Below are 17,832 nucleotides of genomic sequence, written 5' to 3' on the forward strand. Positions count from 1 at the left end.
TACTGTGTATACATTTATGGCATTTAGCAGACTCCCTTATCCAGAGTGACTTACATTAATATTTCAATTTATACAACTGACAATTGAGCGTTAAGGGCCTTGCTCAGGGGCCCAGCAGTGGCATCTTGTTGGACTTGGGATTTGAACCCATTACTTAACACTTTAACCACTAGGCTATCACAGTTTCAATACAGTTTGTTGTTGTTGTTGTTGTTGTTGTTGTTCAGCAGACACACTTAGACATCATATGGTTTTGTTTGAATTTAACTTTATTCGATTCAATTCATTTTTTCAAGTTTATTTGTACAGCGCTTTTTACAATCGACATTGTCTCAAAGCAGCTTTACAGAACATAAATATAGAACAAAAGGTTAATATAAAGAATAATAAAGATTAGAATACAAAATTCAAGATTAATATTAGATAGATTTAGTTCACAATGTGTATGTATTTATCCCCAATGAGCAAGTCTGAGGTGACTCAGGCAGCAGTGGCAAGGAAAACCTCCCTTAGATGGTAAAGGAAGAAACCTTGAGAGGAACCAGACTCAAAGGGGAACCTCATCCTCATATGGGTGACACCGGAGGGTGTGATTATAAATATACAGTCAAACAAATCTATAGATGCAAAAGATCACATGGAGTTCACATCTCCTCTTTAGTCTCGCAGAGTCTGACTGGAGCTGGTAGATCTCTAGATGCCTCAGGATTCACTGAGTCGGCCTCGTCTCAGTGGAGGTCCAAAATCTTCATCCCACGGAAGACAATCCCACGGAAAACTTTATCCTGCTCAAAGCACATACATTTGTCTTAAAGCATCTTTACAGAACATAAATACTTTACCAGTTAACAGTTTAATATTATACAAAAGTTCAAGATTAATATTTTAATCATATAGAAATATAAAATGTGTTTGTATTTATCCACAGTGAGCAAGCTTGAGGTGACTGAGGTTAGGAAAAACTCCCTTAGATGGAAGAGGAACCAGACTCAATAGGGAACACCACGCAGCTCGTTACCACACTTTCCTGTGTGACATCAATTAGTGTATCTGTTTTATTAGATCAAAATGATGGCAAATAGACAAATTTTAGTAGTAAAAATTTTACACCCACTTTGTTACTGTTCGGTGGTACTGATTTAAGAAATGCTTGAATGTGAATAGAACGCTTGGGAAAAGTTTTTGTTACCTGATGCGTTCAGCTCATTTACTGTACTCTGTTGTTGGCTTGGGGTCTAGTTGAACCTTTTAGACTAAAGTTCTTGCATCCCTTGGAGTTGGAATGCTGTGTCTGTGTGGTTTCAAGATTTTGTGTACCGGATTTGGACTGGATTGTAATGTTTTTGATTTTTCAGCTATTTAAAAATTGCCCCAAGGTGTGGACTTTTTTCTTGGCTGAGTTTTTTTCTGGCTTTTCCAATCATATTAAGGGCAATATGACCGTGTCAAAGATAAGCATTTACATCCATTTCTGGAATCTTGATTTACCGTAATTCGGATCTAATAAATTAAACCTGAAATAAATCTCTTTCTGTAATCAGTTTTAAATGTTCTCCAATATGAATAAAGTAGATGTCCTAAAAGTAGCATCCTCAGATGGATGCAAACATGTGGGCTTGACTCGTGTCGTTTGTCATCACAAAATAAATCTTGGACGTCGTTGGCGGTTACTTTAATTAACATGCAGTTCATTCAGTTTGGAGTTTTTCCTTTAAGTAAAAATACAAAAGTATGTAAGTGAAACAATATAATTATCTACATACAAGTTCTCACCGTTCTTTTGGTTTATATAATAATAAACTAAAATATAAATAAAATATCTAATAATAATAATAATAATAATAATAATAATAATAATAATAATAAACTCAAAAGCAGTTAAGAAAGAAGCAACACAAGTGATTTAATTCTTTAAGTATTTTTATTTCAGTACAGAAAGCAGCAATTCTTTCACATGACCAATTCTGCCTCGTTCTTATTACAGTTGAGTATTTTGACAATTGGCACAAACAATATATTAGTGCTGAATATTGTCTCACTATATAAATTCCTATGCACAAGAATACTGATAGTGAACATTATGCAGGAAATATTCCCTTTAATAAAAACAAATTTGATTTGAATGTGAAATAAACTGGCATCGCTTTCCCAATACCCGTGAATACTAGGTTCAAATTTTATTCTCTCAAAGCCGAAAAGTTTCGTTTAAAATGAGAAGAAAGAATGTCAGAATACAAAGCAGAATGTAATGTTTCGCTAACGCAGGGCTTCTCTGAACCGCATGGGAATTAAATAGCTGAATTTAAGTAAAAAGTAAAAAAAAAAATCCAAAGAAGCCACGGGTTACATATTGAGGATTTTTTTCTCAGAATGACGGATGAAAATTAAAAACGGTAACTCAATATTTACAGTACACACGAAGTCCTTTTTCTTTTTTAAACTTTTACTACTTTAAAAGCGAGAAATAATCAGAAATGATGAGAAAAGAACAGATTTAAAGAGAGTAAGGTGAGCAAGCTCATTATATAAGTCAAAGGTTTTCTAATATTTACATTTAAAAGTTTTCAGTAGACTGTCCAGCTGAGGCCCTAAATATTTAACTGCCCTCAGATGCATACAATACAGAATTGGAGCAAAACTTTTGCAGTCCCTTTTAACTGTAAAATCAATTCCAGTGCAGATTTAAATAATATGCAAAGTATCAAATATGTTCGATAATAACCTGGCTATTGATTTAATCATGAATTTTTTTTTTTCTATTCCTAGAAATCACATTAGATTGAAATGTGTTGACATTAAGTATAGTTTTAGCTTATGAGCCCAAACAAGTCAAAGCAGCTAATAATAAATGATTATAAATTATATTTCAGTGGAACGTTGGCGCCTGCTGTTGGCTCTCTATCGAATCTGCACGCTCCGTTTAACTCAACTCAAAACCTAACCGATCCTGACATCACAGCTGGAGGCTGATCTAACAACTGATCTGAAATCAGTATCTACACCATCTGCTAAGAGGCAAAACAGATCTACATTTAGGCATCAACTCTCAAGCCGAGTTGACAGAATCCTGCCTGTGGCGAATTTAGGTGCCATTTAAAATAGAGGAAATAAAACTCACTGTCAAAGGCTGTAGTGCACAAAACATATCAGAAGACAGAAGACCTGGTTTCTTTTCTTTGCTCCTAAGAATTAAGGGGGACTGTAGAAAGATACACGACTATTAAAAGGAGACAACAAATTCATTCCAATTCTTTAAACAGAGCCAGAGAGCAGGAGAGACTGAGCTAGACTACAGACTGAAACTTTTAGTTAGTCATCAGCAATGCTGTTTCCATTCCTAGCATTTAATCACCAAAAAAAATATTTAAATCCCATCACACCCAAACACACAAATTATGGCATGCTGTAAACTGTCCTACATCTGATTAAAAATTGAACTCAATTGGCCACAGGATTGAGTCACATACTGTCAAGATCACGGTTCTATTAAAATAAATAAACCAACTAAAAAGGTCATAGTTTAAATTGTAAACACAAGCTTTTAACAGCAACTCAAATGTGCCAGTCTTTACCGATATGAAGATGAACCACACATCTTTAATCTCAGAAAAGTGTAGTACTGATCAACCACATCGTTTGATGAGTAGCTACGTGAATGTGGGAATGTTGAGTTTTGTTCCTTTGTCTGTATTTATGTGTCTTTGTCTGTATGAGTATTTATGCATCTCTGTTTGTCTTCCCAGGGGTCTGTTTCTTTTGGTCTGTGTGTCCATCATGGTCATATGTCTCTCTCTGTGTCAGAGTTTCTGTCCCCTCTATCTCTCTCTCCCACTCACTCACAGTCTCTCTTTCTGTCTGTGTGTCCTTGTTTCTTTTATCAGTGTCCCTCCGTCCCGGTGTCTCCATCTACGTAATGGTCATACTACTGTTTTACCGTTCTTCTAACTTTTAACTCTAAGACTGAGACACAAAACCTCAACTACTGTCAACAGGTATCAGTATCAGGTTGGAGAGAGAGAGAAAAAGAGAGAGAGAGAGAGAGATATGAGTTGGATACATCAAGGCTTGATGACCTTCATGATATCGGAGCTCAGCATCAGATAAGGGTTAATACTGAATTTCGAAAATCATATAGAAAATAAAAAACATGGAACTGGGACATTCTCTGTCGTGACATACTGTCATATTGCCTGTCCTAGTTCTGCATGTGCATTAGAATCCTTCATAAATTCTTATTATTATAACAGTAAAATAAATCCAATGAGGTGGTTATTGTGTTAGCCATAATGAATTGTTGTTCGGTGAGAAGACAGACATGAAGTGAAGCCTGACTGTTTCCAGCAACAGTTCCAATAAAGCCCTCATTAAGAGCAGGACTTTTTGGCGAAACAGACCCTCTCCCTAAGCATAAACCTTTCAGAGCCGATGGTGATTAATGTTCTGTGGTAAGGAGTGAAGACAGAGCTGTGCTTGCAGCCCTGAAATCCACCACTTTCAATCGACTCATTATGCTTGCATGCGAGTCTCCAAAAGCTAAGCCAAAAAGGCTGTGAGTCCATCCTTCCATGTCTCACACTATTGTTTTTTTTTTTCCTGACTGCAAGTCCCACATGGTATGTCCTACATGCTTTAAAAAGGAACAGAGACAGGAAGACAAAAAAATAAAGGAGCTGTGCGGAAGTGGATGAAGTGTGTAAGGATACTGGGAGGGACAGCGTTAAGAGTTAGGTCTATAGAGGATGTTATGAGTAGTGAGGAATCTGCACACATGCTTGCAGGCACATTTTACAGCATTTTTAACCAATACAGAAGCCGAAAATCTATTAATAATAAGCAACAATGACTTTGCTGAGAGCAAGTGAGACTGTGTGTGTGTGGGTGTCGGGTCATGTACCATCTCCATATGTATTAGTGTTTATGGTGTGTGTATGGGTGTGTGTACGGGTGTGTGTACATGTGGCCTTGGCTGGGATCTCAAGGTGGCGTCTCAGCATTGTTACTGGTTGCGGTGGTGTTCTTCTTCTTTGGCTGCTTCTTTACTGTCTTTATTGTCTGGAGGATAAACATTATGGGAGGAAAGGAAAGAGAACAAGAAGAAAAAAATTAGATGTTTAAAAAAAGTGTTAATGGCAACATACACACAGACAACTTTTAAATAGAGAGAGAGAGAGAGAAAGAGCAGTGACTCCACGGTTTAACAACTACAAAAGCCAAAAACCAGCCACAGTTTTCCATCATATGTGTGTGTGTGTGTGTGTGTGTGTGTGTGTGTGTGTCTCCGCATGTTCAAGTCTGTCTATCTCCATATGTGTGTGTTCACTGATACCTCTGTCTTAGCAGTGGCTGGTTTCTTAGCTGCTCTCATGCTGGCTGTTCTCTTGGGCACTTTGTCAGCAACATCCTCATCCGAGTGCTCCATCCTGCTATCTGATTGGTCGACGTCAGACCGGGTACTGATCTGTGGTTCACTATCTGTCGATATGGATGTGGGCCGTACTGAGCAGAACACACATAACCACATAGACGCTTATTAGAACATTCACTCCAATACTGGCACTTTCACTTGTCTAAATCTCAATGCAACACATCCTAATTACATTATACAGCTTTGTGTGCTTTATAAATACATTACAGATATTAACTGTGCAGTGCTACAGGTTAAGAACGACTCAATTTGATGACAATTACTTTAGCTCATGAGTCATTTAAATCAAACCATTTAGCTACCCATTCAAACATGATGGCAAAATTATATTTCCCAAAATTTTATCTGGTCTTAATGTAATGTATCAAAGAGATAGAGCCCTGTAGTCTTCACTAGGACTGATCGAAACTAAAAATTTGTCTCCTTTGGTAAGCATGACAAGGAATAGTTCAATGCTTCAATGCTTCTAACCCCAAACCCTAACCCTGGCAGGCACTGAGGCCACATTTCCTTTACTAGGACCTAAGGTGACATCTTCACTACAAGTGAAGGGCACTGAGGCCACACCTCCTTTACTACCCGACAGGCACTGAGGCCACACCTCCTTTACTACCCGACAGGCGCTGTGGACACACCTCCTTTACTACCTGACAGGCACTGAGGCCACAACTCCTTTACTACCCGACAGGCACTGAGGCCACACCTCCTTTACTACCCGACAGGCGCTGTGGACACACCTCCTTTACTACCTGACAGGCACTGAGGCCACAACTCCTTTACTACCCGACAGGCACTGAGGCCACAACTCCTTTACTACCCGACAGGCGCTGTGGACACACCTCCTTTACTACCCGACAGGCGCTGTGGACACACCTCCTTTACTACCCGACAGGCGCTGTGGACACACCTCCTTTACAAAAACTGACAGGCACTGAGGCCACACCTCCTTTACAAAAACTGACAGGCACTGAGGCCACACCTCCTTTACAAAAACTGACAGGCACTGAGGCCACACCTCCTTTACAAAAACTGACAGGCACTGAGGCCACACCTCCTTTACAAAAACTGACAGGCACTGAGGCCACACCTCCTTCACTACATCTAACAAGCACTGAGGCCACACCTCCTTCACTACATCTAACAAGCACTGAGGCCACACCTCCTTCACTACATCTAACAAGCACTGAGGCCACACCTCCTTCACTACATCTAACAAGCACTGAGGCCACACTTCCTTTACTACAACTGACAAGCACTGAGGCCACACCTCCTTTACTACAACTGACAAGCACTGAGGCCACACCTCCTTTACTACAACTGACAAGCACTGAGGCCACACCTCCTTTACTACAACTGACAGGCACTGAGGCCACACCTCCTTTACTACAACTGACAAGCACTGAGGCCACACCTCCTTTACTACAACTGATAGGCACTGAGGCCACACCTCCTTTACTACAACTGACAAGCACTGAGGCCACACCTCCTTTACTACAACTGATAGGCACTGAGGCCACACCTCCTTTACTACAACTGATAGGCACTGAGGCCACACCTCCTTTACTACAACTGACCAGCACTGAGGCCACACCTCCTTTACTACAACTGATAGGCACTGAGGCCACACCTCCTTTACTACAACTGACAGGCACTGAGGCCACACCTCCTTTACTACAACTGACAAGCACTGAGGCCACACCTCCTTTACTACAACTGATAGGCATTGAGGCCACACCTCCTTTACTCTCCGACCGGCACTGAGGCCACACCTCCTTTACTACCCCATCCAACAGCTTCACAAAACAGCCATTAACTACATGTGAATGCAGTCTTGTCACTTTGTGATCCAGGCTAAACAGAATCATCATTGATCTCATTACTCTAACAATAACCTCAAAGGTTAAAATCTTATACGTGCATGATTTGATTACAAGGCAAATATCACAGATTAATCTGGGTCATAAACTTTTGAAATGAGCCTGACTTCAAACAGCACAATCCTTTTTCTCTCTAAGCACAGAGCACATGACCGACCCAACCTTTTGTCTGAGTCTCTTTTACTCTCTAATCACATGCTGGTCACATCAGCAGCAGAATAAAGAGGACAAGCTTGGACAATGGCTGCCTTGCCAAGCTCCACTCAGTGAATCAGCAGCTCATACACATGCTGTAAATCATCCTCGCACTACACACACTACTCTGAGCAGGTTTAGCAAACACTGATACCTAAACTCAGACTAGAGAAAGCAGTCAATCTGTAAAGCTCTTTTGTATAAAAAAAGCTGATAAGGTTTACATCTACATTTACTCACTCTCTCACTCATTTTCTACCGCTTATATGAACTACCTCGGGTCACGGGGAGCCTGTGCCTATCTCAGGCGTCATCGGGCATCAAGGCAGGATACACCCTGGATACACCATCGCAGGGCACACACACACACTCTCATTCACTCACGCAATCATACACTACGGACAATTTTCCAGAGATGCCAATCAACCTACCATGCATGTCTTTGGACCGGGGGAGGAAACCGGAGTACCCGGAGGAAACCCCCGAGGCACGGGGAGAACATGCAAACTCCACACACACAAGGTGGAGGTGGAAATCGAACCCCCAACCCTGGAGGTGTGAGGCGAACGTGCTAACCACTAAGCCACCGTGCCCCCCATCTACATTTAATGTATTTAAATGTGCAGTCAAACGATCAACAGCACTATTATGAACTCTTGAATCCCTGCACATTCATATAAATACCCGTCAAAATCATCAGCAATGAAATACGTTCAATCACACAGGTCAAGAGCTTGAGCAAAGTTCGTACTGAACATCAGAATGTGGGAAAAAATATGATGGTTGTTGGTGCAAGAGATGCTGGTTTGAGTATTTCAGAGAAGGCTGATCTGGCACCAACAACCATCACAGTAATTAGTGTTGCGATGTGTTAAACACAGCTTGAAAACAGTCAGAAGTAATGATTTAGACCAGGCCTACATGTAAACTGTGATACTGCAATTAAATTAATGAGTTCATTTGATTGAGTGTGGGGGTGGAAGTGTTTTACTTAAAAGTAATAAAAGCGTTCGCTTCTTGAGGATTCAAACTCGCAAATCCCTCTTCAAGGTGAGGCTAAATATTAACAATAAGTGTTTAAGTAGCATGGGGCTGTAGAGCATTTTAGCACATGCCAGTGTAGCAGCTGTGAGTGTGTGTGTGTGTGTGTGTGTACATGTTATCACAGGCTAGTGTATCAGCTCTGTTTGTGTTTGTACACGTTTTAGCACAGGCTAGTGTGACCGCTCTCTCTGTGTGTGCGTGTGTGTGTGCGCGCGCATGTACACGTTTTAGCACAGGCTAGTGTAGCAGCTGTGTGTGTGTGTGTGTGTGTGTACCTGTACGTGTTTTAGCACGGGGCAGTGTGGCAGCAGTGTGTGTTTCATCATCCATTAGCTCCTCCTCGTTTTGAATGAGCGTCAGATCCTGCAGACTAAAACTGCGCAGCTTCTCCGACAGCACACCCTGACCCTGCACAACACACTTTGTTATACAACTACACACATCCTACAGACACATGCACACCACATACACACCTGTGCACACACACACACACCACACACAGAAACCACAGTGTGTTGTTCTTCACCTTGCTAGCTGCAGTGACTGCTGCTGTGGCTGCGATATTCAGCCCCCTCTTTCCAAAGCGCATCATCGTCTCGTAGCTACGATCCTTCGCCTGGGTGATATACTCATCAATCTCCTACAACACACGCACATGGCTTTTAGCAACCTGTATGTGCGTAGCTAAGGGATCAGATAAAAGTGTGAGGAGTGAGACCTTTTCTTTGTTGGACAGCGTAGGGTGCACAAACTTGCGATACAGGACACTGGAGCCCTTTGTGTACGGTGACAGCAGCCAGATGACAAACGCAATCTTCAGCTCAAAATAAAATGGAAACCTGAGGAAGCACAGCAAGTACTTCATGATGTATATGCCAGTACATTATGGAGTACAACATGATTCATCTCTGATATAGCAGAATAAACTAAGCAGATGTCTTCTCTGCACTGAGAGACAATGCAAACATCCAATCAGTAATTCCCCGACATTTGTGTGTATAAAGGCCACTCACCAGGACAGAAGCATATCCGTAATTGTCTCTGCTGTGGTAAATAATGCAAACACTATCCAGTACATCATCCATTTGACCTGATGAATGAGACACACAAATACACAACTGCATCACACTAGACAGAGCAACATCATAAAATCTTATTAAGCAACTAGTGGTAGACATACAGTAAAGGTTTAAAGTATACAGTACACCAGGGACAGCAGGGACACACATACACTCTGAGGCTGCTTGTATTGCTTAGTTAGTCCTTTTGACTCAAAATCCTGGTGTGTTTTCTGTCTTGGTGCGTTTTTGTGCAGGTGTGAACATAGAAAACACGCAAGTGTGGACTACAACAACCAATCCAAGAGTGATTAACTCTAATTATTATATAGTAATCATAAACTGACCTGTGAGGTACAAACTGAGTAAAGGACAGAGCTGCAGACCTGCATAAACATCATGTCTTCTGGATCCATTTACATGTACGGCATTTGGCAGACCCTCTTATCCAAAGCAATATAAAAAGGTGCTTAAGTCTCTATCGATGTATATATTAACACTGTTTTACATTTACATTTAGGGCATTTAGCAGACACCCTTATCCAGAGTGACTTACAACTGAGCAACTGAGGGTTAAGGGCCTTGCTCAGGGGCCCAGCATTGGCAGCTTGGTGGACCTGAGGGTTTTGCTAGGTTACAGACTACGGATACCTTCAACCTAAAAACTCTCGTCATTTTTTTCTGTTTTTTTTCTCGAGGAGTGATTGTTTTGTAGGCAGGCATCATTGTTTTGAATCTGATGCATGCAGCTACCGAAAGCCGGTGTAGGGAGTGCAGCAATGGGGTGGTATGTGGGAACTTAGGCACGTTGAAAAAAAGTTGGACATCTGCATTTTGGATCATTTGCAGAAGACGAATTGCGTTTAGCCTGTGTGGACAAAAACATCCAAACACATCTAATGTTGTAGAGAAGAAACCGGCATGAGCTCGTCACGTTAGCAACATGCAAGGAAAAGGACAGTTGATTGTCCATGGTTACTCCAAGGTTGCAAGCTGTAACCTGAAGGGGAGATCAGATCATTGTGTAAGGATATTGCAAGATCCTGACCTGGGGATGAAACACCTGGGATGACATGCAGTTCAATTTTGCTCCAAGCAAATAACTTCACCAAGAGAATGAGTATAGAGGGAGAAAAGGACAGTAACAAATGCCTAGCCCTGTGTGAAACCAGTGGAGAGACTGTGGAGCAGTTGTCACTCCCCGCCATGTGATGATATGAGCAACCTTACAGGAAGGAAGCAAACCATTCCCTTGCTGATCCACCAATTCCAAGACTCCCGATTGTGGACAAGAGAGTCTTGTGGTTGACCGTATGGTTGAACGCCTCCGAAAGGTCAAGGAGGATTAGGACAGATGACAGCTTGGCTGATCTAGCAGCATGTAGCTTCTAAGAGACAGTCAAAAGGGCAGTGTCTGTGGAATGTGCTGCTATAATGCCAGACTGGTGATGATCTTAGAGGTTCTTCTGTGAGAGATAGACATTAAATCATACACAAGCGAGAAGTGATAACGGTCTGTAGTTAATGATGTCTGATAGATTCAGAGCAGGTTTCTTTAGGATGGGAATAATTCTTCCTATCTTGAAGGTAGTTTTTACATGACCAGATGTTAGGGATCCACTGATGGTCATGGAGATGAAGGGCATACGGTCTTGTAAGATGGTTAAGGGATGTTATGATGGATAAGGGAGAGATGATGAAACTTGGTTTTAGGTAGGATAGGTAGAGTGATAGTAAAGGATACCAGGTGATGATCAGAGACGTGAAGTGAGGTAGCCTGGGAGGAAGCCTGTAACTGGGGAAGGACTGTGAATATAAAAGTCCTGGACATTTTCTCAATTGTGTGTGGCGAGGTGGCTGTTTAATGCCAGGGAGAAGGAGTCCAGAAGAGTTAGGAGGGAAGAAGACTGAAGCTTGTGAGTGGGGAGGTTGAAATCACGGAGCACTGTCTGAGGGGTGCTGTTGAAAGGGAAAGCACTGAGCAGTGTGTCCATTTCGTCTAGGAAGTCTCCTAGGGGACCAGGAGGACCGTAGATGACAATGATGAGGTTGATTGGAAAGAAAACTGAAACAGCATGAAATTCAAAAGAAATGTTGGTTAAATGAGACATCTCCTTGACAACAGTAGACTTGTACCACCACCCCTGCCTGTTTCTGGTGGCCAGTGAGAGAAAGCATAGGAAGAGCACAGTTAGCACCAGTAAATCTAAGAGGTAGTAGGAAAATAAAACCGAGATAAAATCAGCTTCCCTTATGGCAGACTGGCCATTCCAGAGCCCACCTACCACCACTGCTTGAGTCTCAGACAACAGAGGAGGGTAGATGAGGTTACTGAAAATGTGATCCCTGCTCTGTTGAGGAGATCATACGTCTGTAATAGGTGACTACAGAGACGGGATTGAGGGACATGTCTGCAGGCAACCAAAAGTGAGATTAAGATATAATTTAAAAACTTATAAAAATGTGTTAAAGGTCTCAGGGGCACTTACAAACCGCTACAGATACTAGTGTCTGCGGAAGAGAACCTTCGATATAAAAGAGCCCATAATTCACACCTAAAGGGAGATACACACACACTAAACCCCATTTCCTCTAATCATATTTCTGACCAGTAAGAGAAAGATTTTTAAGAGAAAGAAGAGGTATTACAAAGTTTGTCTGTGATCAATTTTGCTCTGACTAGGACTTAACAAATGGATGTGAAAGAATCCTAAACACATCTATTCATTAAACTGTCTCACTCACAGGAAATGATTATTTTATGACCTACAACCACACAGTATGTTCATTTTCACCACTGTAACAGACCTTCTCACACTCTTGCTTGTGACAATCACAGACATGCTGGACCACAGCATCTGGGGAATCAATAATAATCTAACAAATGGATTTTTGATAACTTTCATCATATCACATGCCTTAAATAAGCACTACACTATAATTAAAATATAACCCGTTGACCAGATGCCAAAAAAATAGCATCAGTACCTGGGTTACCAAAAGGTTTCCATGGTAACCTACAGTGGTTCAAGCTGTATTTCATATCACAGGTTTACATTAATATTGTTGTTCTAATACATCCTTTAGCGAAGATAAACGGATCCCTGAAGTTTATCTGATATTGTAACGGTTTCTGTAAGAAGATGCGGATTATTGGAAGGAGTCTCCAGATTCAGCGCTTTGTAACACTCAGTAAGATCTATAAAAATCTTTCAGACTGAGGTCTTTGCACTCTCTGATTCTTATTAAAGTGACAAGCTGTGTTTTCATCTTACTTCTAGAAAGAGAAAATACATTAATAGTCAAAAATTGTTAACAAATACGTTTGTATTTTGCATTTTTATATTTCACATCACACGTTTTTTTAAACCGTTTTTCATATCAGTGAGCATCATTTGCTTGTGTTACAGATCACTAAACAAAAGATCTAAACAAACGGAAGGTTGATTGCTAGAATACTCACATATTCCTTGACATTTTTCGTCTTGACTGCCTTATAGGAAGAGTAGGCTGGGTAGAGGGTCCCGAAGGCCAGGCTGATGAAGAGAGAAACATTAAATCATTAGTTCATGACAGAAACATTGTGTGTTCCAGTAAACATTCCAGCTCATCTTACAGTCACCGTTAAATTAGACATCATGTTTCAGCAACAAGCATCTGAAAGTAAAACAGAGTAACTTGAAGCACAACAGCTAATGAAACTATGATTAATATACAAGGACGTATAACGATTCCAGCTCTCCCAGTAAAGAAGGTGTGACTTCTGTCCATTATTCCAAGTAAACCAGGCGTGGTCTTTGTGCTCATCAGTCCCAGTAAAGAAGGTCTGTATCTTCTGTAAATATCATTCCCAGTAATGGAGGTATGGCCTCTGTATCAATTACTCCCAGTAAAGAAGTTATAGCCTCTGTGCCCATCAGACCTACTAAAGGGGATGTGGCCTCTGTGCCCATCAGACCTACTAAAGGGGATGTGGCCTCTGTGCCCATCAGACCTACTAAAGGGGATGTGGCCTCTGTGCCCATCAGACCTACTAAAGAAGTTATAGCCTCTGTGCCCATCAGTACCAGTAAAAGAGTTATGGCCTCTTTTCCAGTCAGTCCCAGTAAAGAAGGTGTGGACTCTTTGCCCATCAGTCCCATTAAAATAAGTGTGCGTGTGTGTATTTCCCAGTATTTCATTCTTTATCCCAACTCAGACAAAGAATGAATCATCTTGACTTTCATATAACCTAAATATACGTATTAATATAAATATATAAAGTAATGTTAAAGAATATTATATTAGTAGAGCAAGAGCTGGGAACATGAAGGATCAGACACAATGAAGCAGACTCCTAGTCGGTGAGCCACACATTCAGACGTGTGCGCTCGCTCTCGCTTAATCTTACACACACACACACACACACACACACACACACACACACACACACACACACACACACACACACACGATTCTATTTTGTGCTGATGGGACAGGATCTAAAGCCTCGTGCCCCTTCAGAGACAAAAGCAAAGGTCACTGAAATACAAAACAGATCTTGCCTACTCACTGCAAACAAGCCACACATCAGTTGTGTGTGTGTGTGTTGTGACTCGGATTGTGTTCTTGTGTGTAGGCTTGCATGAGTGTTTCCCAGTAAATAAATAAAATTAAAAAAAAAAAAAAAAAGATTGTGTCAGATCCACTGCAGTGAGACTACGTGTGACTGAACACATGCTCGCTGTCCTATATAGTCACACTCCCATGATGCTTTGCTGCTCCTCACCAAGACTACAGCACCTCCAGTAGGAAGATATTGATCTCCTAAACACAAGTAATGCAAGCCAGATCTCCTTTCAGTGTTACTCTATAAAAAGGTCTATGGATCTATATTCAAAATTAATGGCAACCAGCAGAGGATAATGTCTTTTCCGCTATTCAGTGGTTTCTTAGTGTGATTGTGGATCCAGTTTTCCATGGATTTTAGGATGAGACAGTGTTCTGAAAACATTAAATCTGTTAAATCTAGCTATCTGTGTAAAGTTAGTGAAAACTTTAAGTCATATTTGATGGTTTGCATACTGTTTAAATGAATCACTGACCTTAACGATGTAAATTGTGGCCTGTGACAACTGAGTTACTTTACTAGCAGGAAGGTAGCTGATTTTTTTTTTTTTTTCCAATATGGCAAAATATAGTATCATATCACAATATTTGATGATACAAAAAACAAAATACTCACAATACTAGTTTGGTTCTAGATTAAAAGGCAGACACACTTATCCGGAGTGACCTACAGAAGTGTGTTGAAATCTCCAGCAATATGTACATTATGATACTGGTTCTGGATCAGTTGGAGATGTCACTGTCCATGAGTGTCCCATGTGAGGATTTGACCTCACCAAGAGATCAAATATAGAAGAGGACCAAGTATCGAGCCTTGTGGGACACCACTGGAGGCTCTGCCTGGACCAGATGCGGGTCCAGATGACCAACCATATGACATGTATTGAGCTATCTGGGATTGCAGTAGGAAGGGAATGGCTTCAAATTTTGTGTATTCTGTAAGTACTTAACACTAATCAGGGTTGCGGTGGGCCAAGAGCCGATCCCTGGAACAAGAGGGGAGTATATGAGAGTTCATCACAGTGCACCAGGTACATTGGCATGTTTTTGAAATGTGGAAGTAAACTGGAGAACCCAAAGGAAGCCCACATAGTGCATCACAACTCATACGTTCTCCCCTAGCCCAACGCCAGCATGCTGCCAGTTTCACACACTTCTCAATTATTTTTCATATTTTATACTTAAAGATATGCTTGCGGTACACAGGAACTACATGAATTCCACTGAAACATCTCAAATCCCTACGTCAGTGTGGTTGCAACCAAGCAGAATTTCTGGTTCTGTGATCAAGCAGCGATACTTTAACCACAAGAATATGGTCCAGATCATCTCTGAGATGTTTGCAAGGCACTTTCTCTCAAACATGGCACTGCAGAAACCTGACTCGGGTTTAGTCCACTTAACCACTCACATCCAAAACACAACATGAGAAGTAAATCGAAGTGAAAGTACAAAATGTGCCAGTCATCAGGACCAGTGTGTATCCACACTTCACACACCCAGAATAAACTCCAAAACCAAGGACCAAGATAAAGATGTTACTGAAAATGCATTTATTTATTCATTCACTTAACGTACACTGTCCTCACACACTGTTTACTTAAAACATATACTATGTATATTCCAATGGAACGTTTCACACCTGCACATTTGTACATACAATTTGTCTATATTGTATATGTCATTCTGCTATACTATGGAGCTTCTGTCACTATAACAAATTCCTCGCATGTGAAAACATGCCTGGCAATAAAGCACTTTCTGATTCTGATTCTGATTCATTCATTATTACACAGGAAAAGAAGCAGATTGTGTCAGATGGAGGCCTTCTTACTGATTTAGACATCCAAGCTGATGTTTAATCCACATCTGAGTATATTTAGTATGTAGGAAATGGATACATATGATCTGTATTGGATTTAAGGAAGATAGTGATATATATAAGTAAAATAAATACGGATAAAATTGTATTAAATCAGCTGTAAAAATCAGATTTTTTTTTTTTTTCAAAAATGAAATTAAATAATTAAATAAATAAATAAAAATGTTGAAACCTCCACTGATCTAATGCATATGAAATTCATTTATTTTATTTTTATCTTTTTGCTAATGATACTGCCCTGTTAAAATATTTAGCATTTACATTTTCCATTTTATAAAAATATATATATTATTTAATATTTTTTAATTTACAAAATATATCGAATTAAATTGGGTCCATTTACAGGATGACAAGCAAAACAGATGTTTACCGTTTATTAGCATTTTAGCTAATCGTTCTTAGGACGTAAACATCTACATTATACCGAAAGCATATATTTTTTTTAATGTTTTGTATTTAGCTTTTTTTTTGTGTGTATGAATATGTTTAACGTGTAATTAAAGCCACTGAGAGGCAGGATGCAGGCGAGCAGACAGAAATAAGAGCAATAACATTTTACTCACACCACCATCCTGGAAATGATCCACGACACCATGATGAAATCCGCTTCTGGAGGTTTCACTTATCCCTGGAAATCACTAATCACCACCATTTCCACCACCAGAAATAACGACGATTTAACAAATCAATCACGGCTACCTTTTTTTTTACATTACACCATCTCCCCTGCTCACTGAGATCTTCTACACAGCTTACGGAGCGGTTGTGTTCCAAATAACTAGCTGTGACCTACAGAAGTGCACTATATAGGGTGTGAAATAACGGCTTGTGCGCGCTGAGTAGCGCACTATATTATACTACAGGAAGTAATTTGAGACAGAATCTCTTTTTTAAAGGGGCAGTGACCGGTTAAATCCATTTTCCTATCATATGAATGGACAGCAATATACACAACATGGCTTTAACAGCTTGTTAGTCTACAGACATGCAAATGGTCAAAAAAGAAATATATGAGTAGAATATGATTGAATAACTTATTGCATAAATGAATGAGGGTTAAGATTTATTCTTTTATACCCTGCATGGGCAAAATTGTGTGGACACCTGACCATCACACCTATATGTCGTTCCACCCCAAAGCATGACAATGCACCTGTACACAAAAAAGCTGCATAAAGACTTGTCTTGAGCAAGTCAAAGTGGAAAAACATGATCGTCCATCACAGAGCCCTGACCTCAACCCCAGTGAAAACCTTTGGGATGAACTGGAACACCGACAACACCCCAGACCTCCTGACTTAACATTCATGTTTGACCTCGTTAATGCTCTTGTGGATAAATGTACACAAATCACCACAACTACACACGAAAATCCTGCATGAAAAAGCCTTCCCAGAAGAGTGGGAAATGGGACTAAATATGGAATGAGATGTTCAACAAGAACGTATGGGTGTGATGGATGGTTGACCAAAAACTTTTGACTGTGTAGAACACCTTCTTGAACCCAATGTATTGTATAGAACATTAAACAGGGATTTGCTTTGTATTTTATACTGTTTATTAACATTTATCAGCTCATTTATTCATCGTCAGTAAGTGGCAAGCGGTGGTGGTGATGGTGGATCTGGAGTCCATCCCAGTAGCACTGTGCATTAGGGGGGAATAAGTTCTTGAGAGAATTAGGAAACTGAAACTGGACTCCAGATCCACCATCACCACCACCGCTTGCCACTTACTGACGAC

General features: G+C 40.5%; 1 protein-coding gene across 1 annotated transcript; it reads right to left on the reverse strand.

Annotated features, from left to right (window-relative positions):
* Nucleotides 1-1,902: 1,902 nt before the first annotated feature.
* reep2 (receptor accessory protein 2) lies at nucleotides 1,903-16,851 on the reverse strand. The gene is made up of 8 exons (XM_060885767.1): nucleotides 16,653-16,851; nucleotides 13,063-13,135; nucleotides 9,555-9,631; nucleotides 9,260-9,380; nucleotides 9,068-9,181; nucleotides 8,817-8,949; nucleotides 5,327-5,496; nucleotides 1,903-5,052 (listed from the first exon to the last, which is right to left on the reverse strand). The coding sequence occupies exons 1-8, from the start codon at nucleotides 16,682-16,684 to the stop codon at nucleotides 4,975-4,977; spliced, it is 798 nt and encodes a 265-aa protein (XP_060741750.1). The 5' UTR covers nucleotides 16,685-16,851; the 3' UTR covers nucleotides 1,903-4,974.
* Nucleotides 16,852-17,832: the final 981 nt, after the last annotated feature.

Source organism: Tachysurus vachellii, chromosome 13, assembly GCF_030014155.1.
Source record: "Tachysurus vachellii isolate PV-2020 chromosome 13, HZAU_Pvac_v1, whole genome shotgun sequence".
NCBI lineage: Eukaryota > Metazoa > Chordata > Actinopteri > Siluriformes > Bagridae > Tachysurus > Tachysurus vachellii.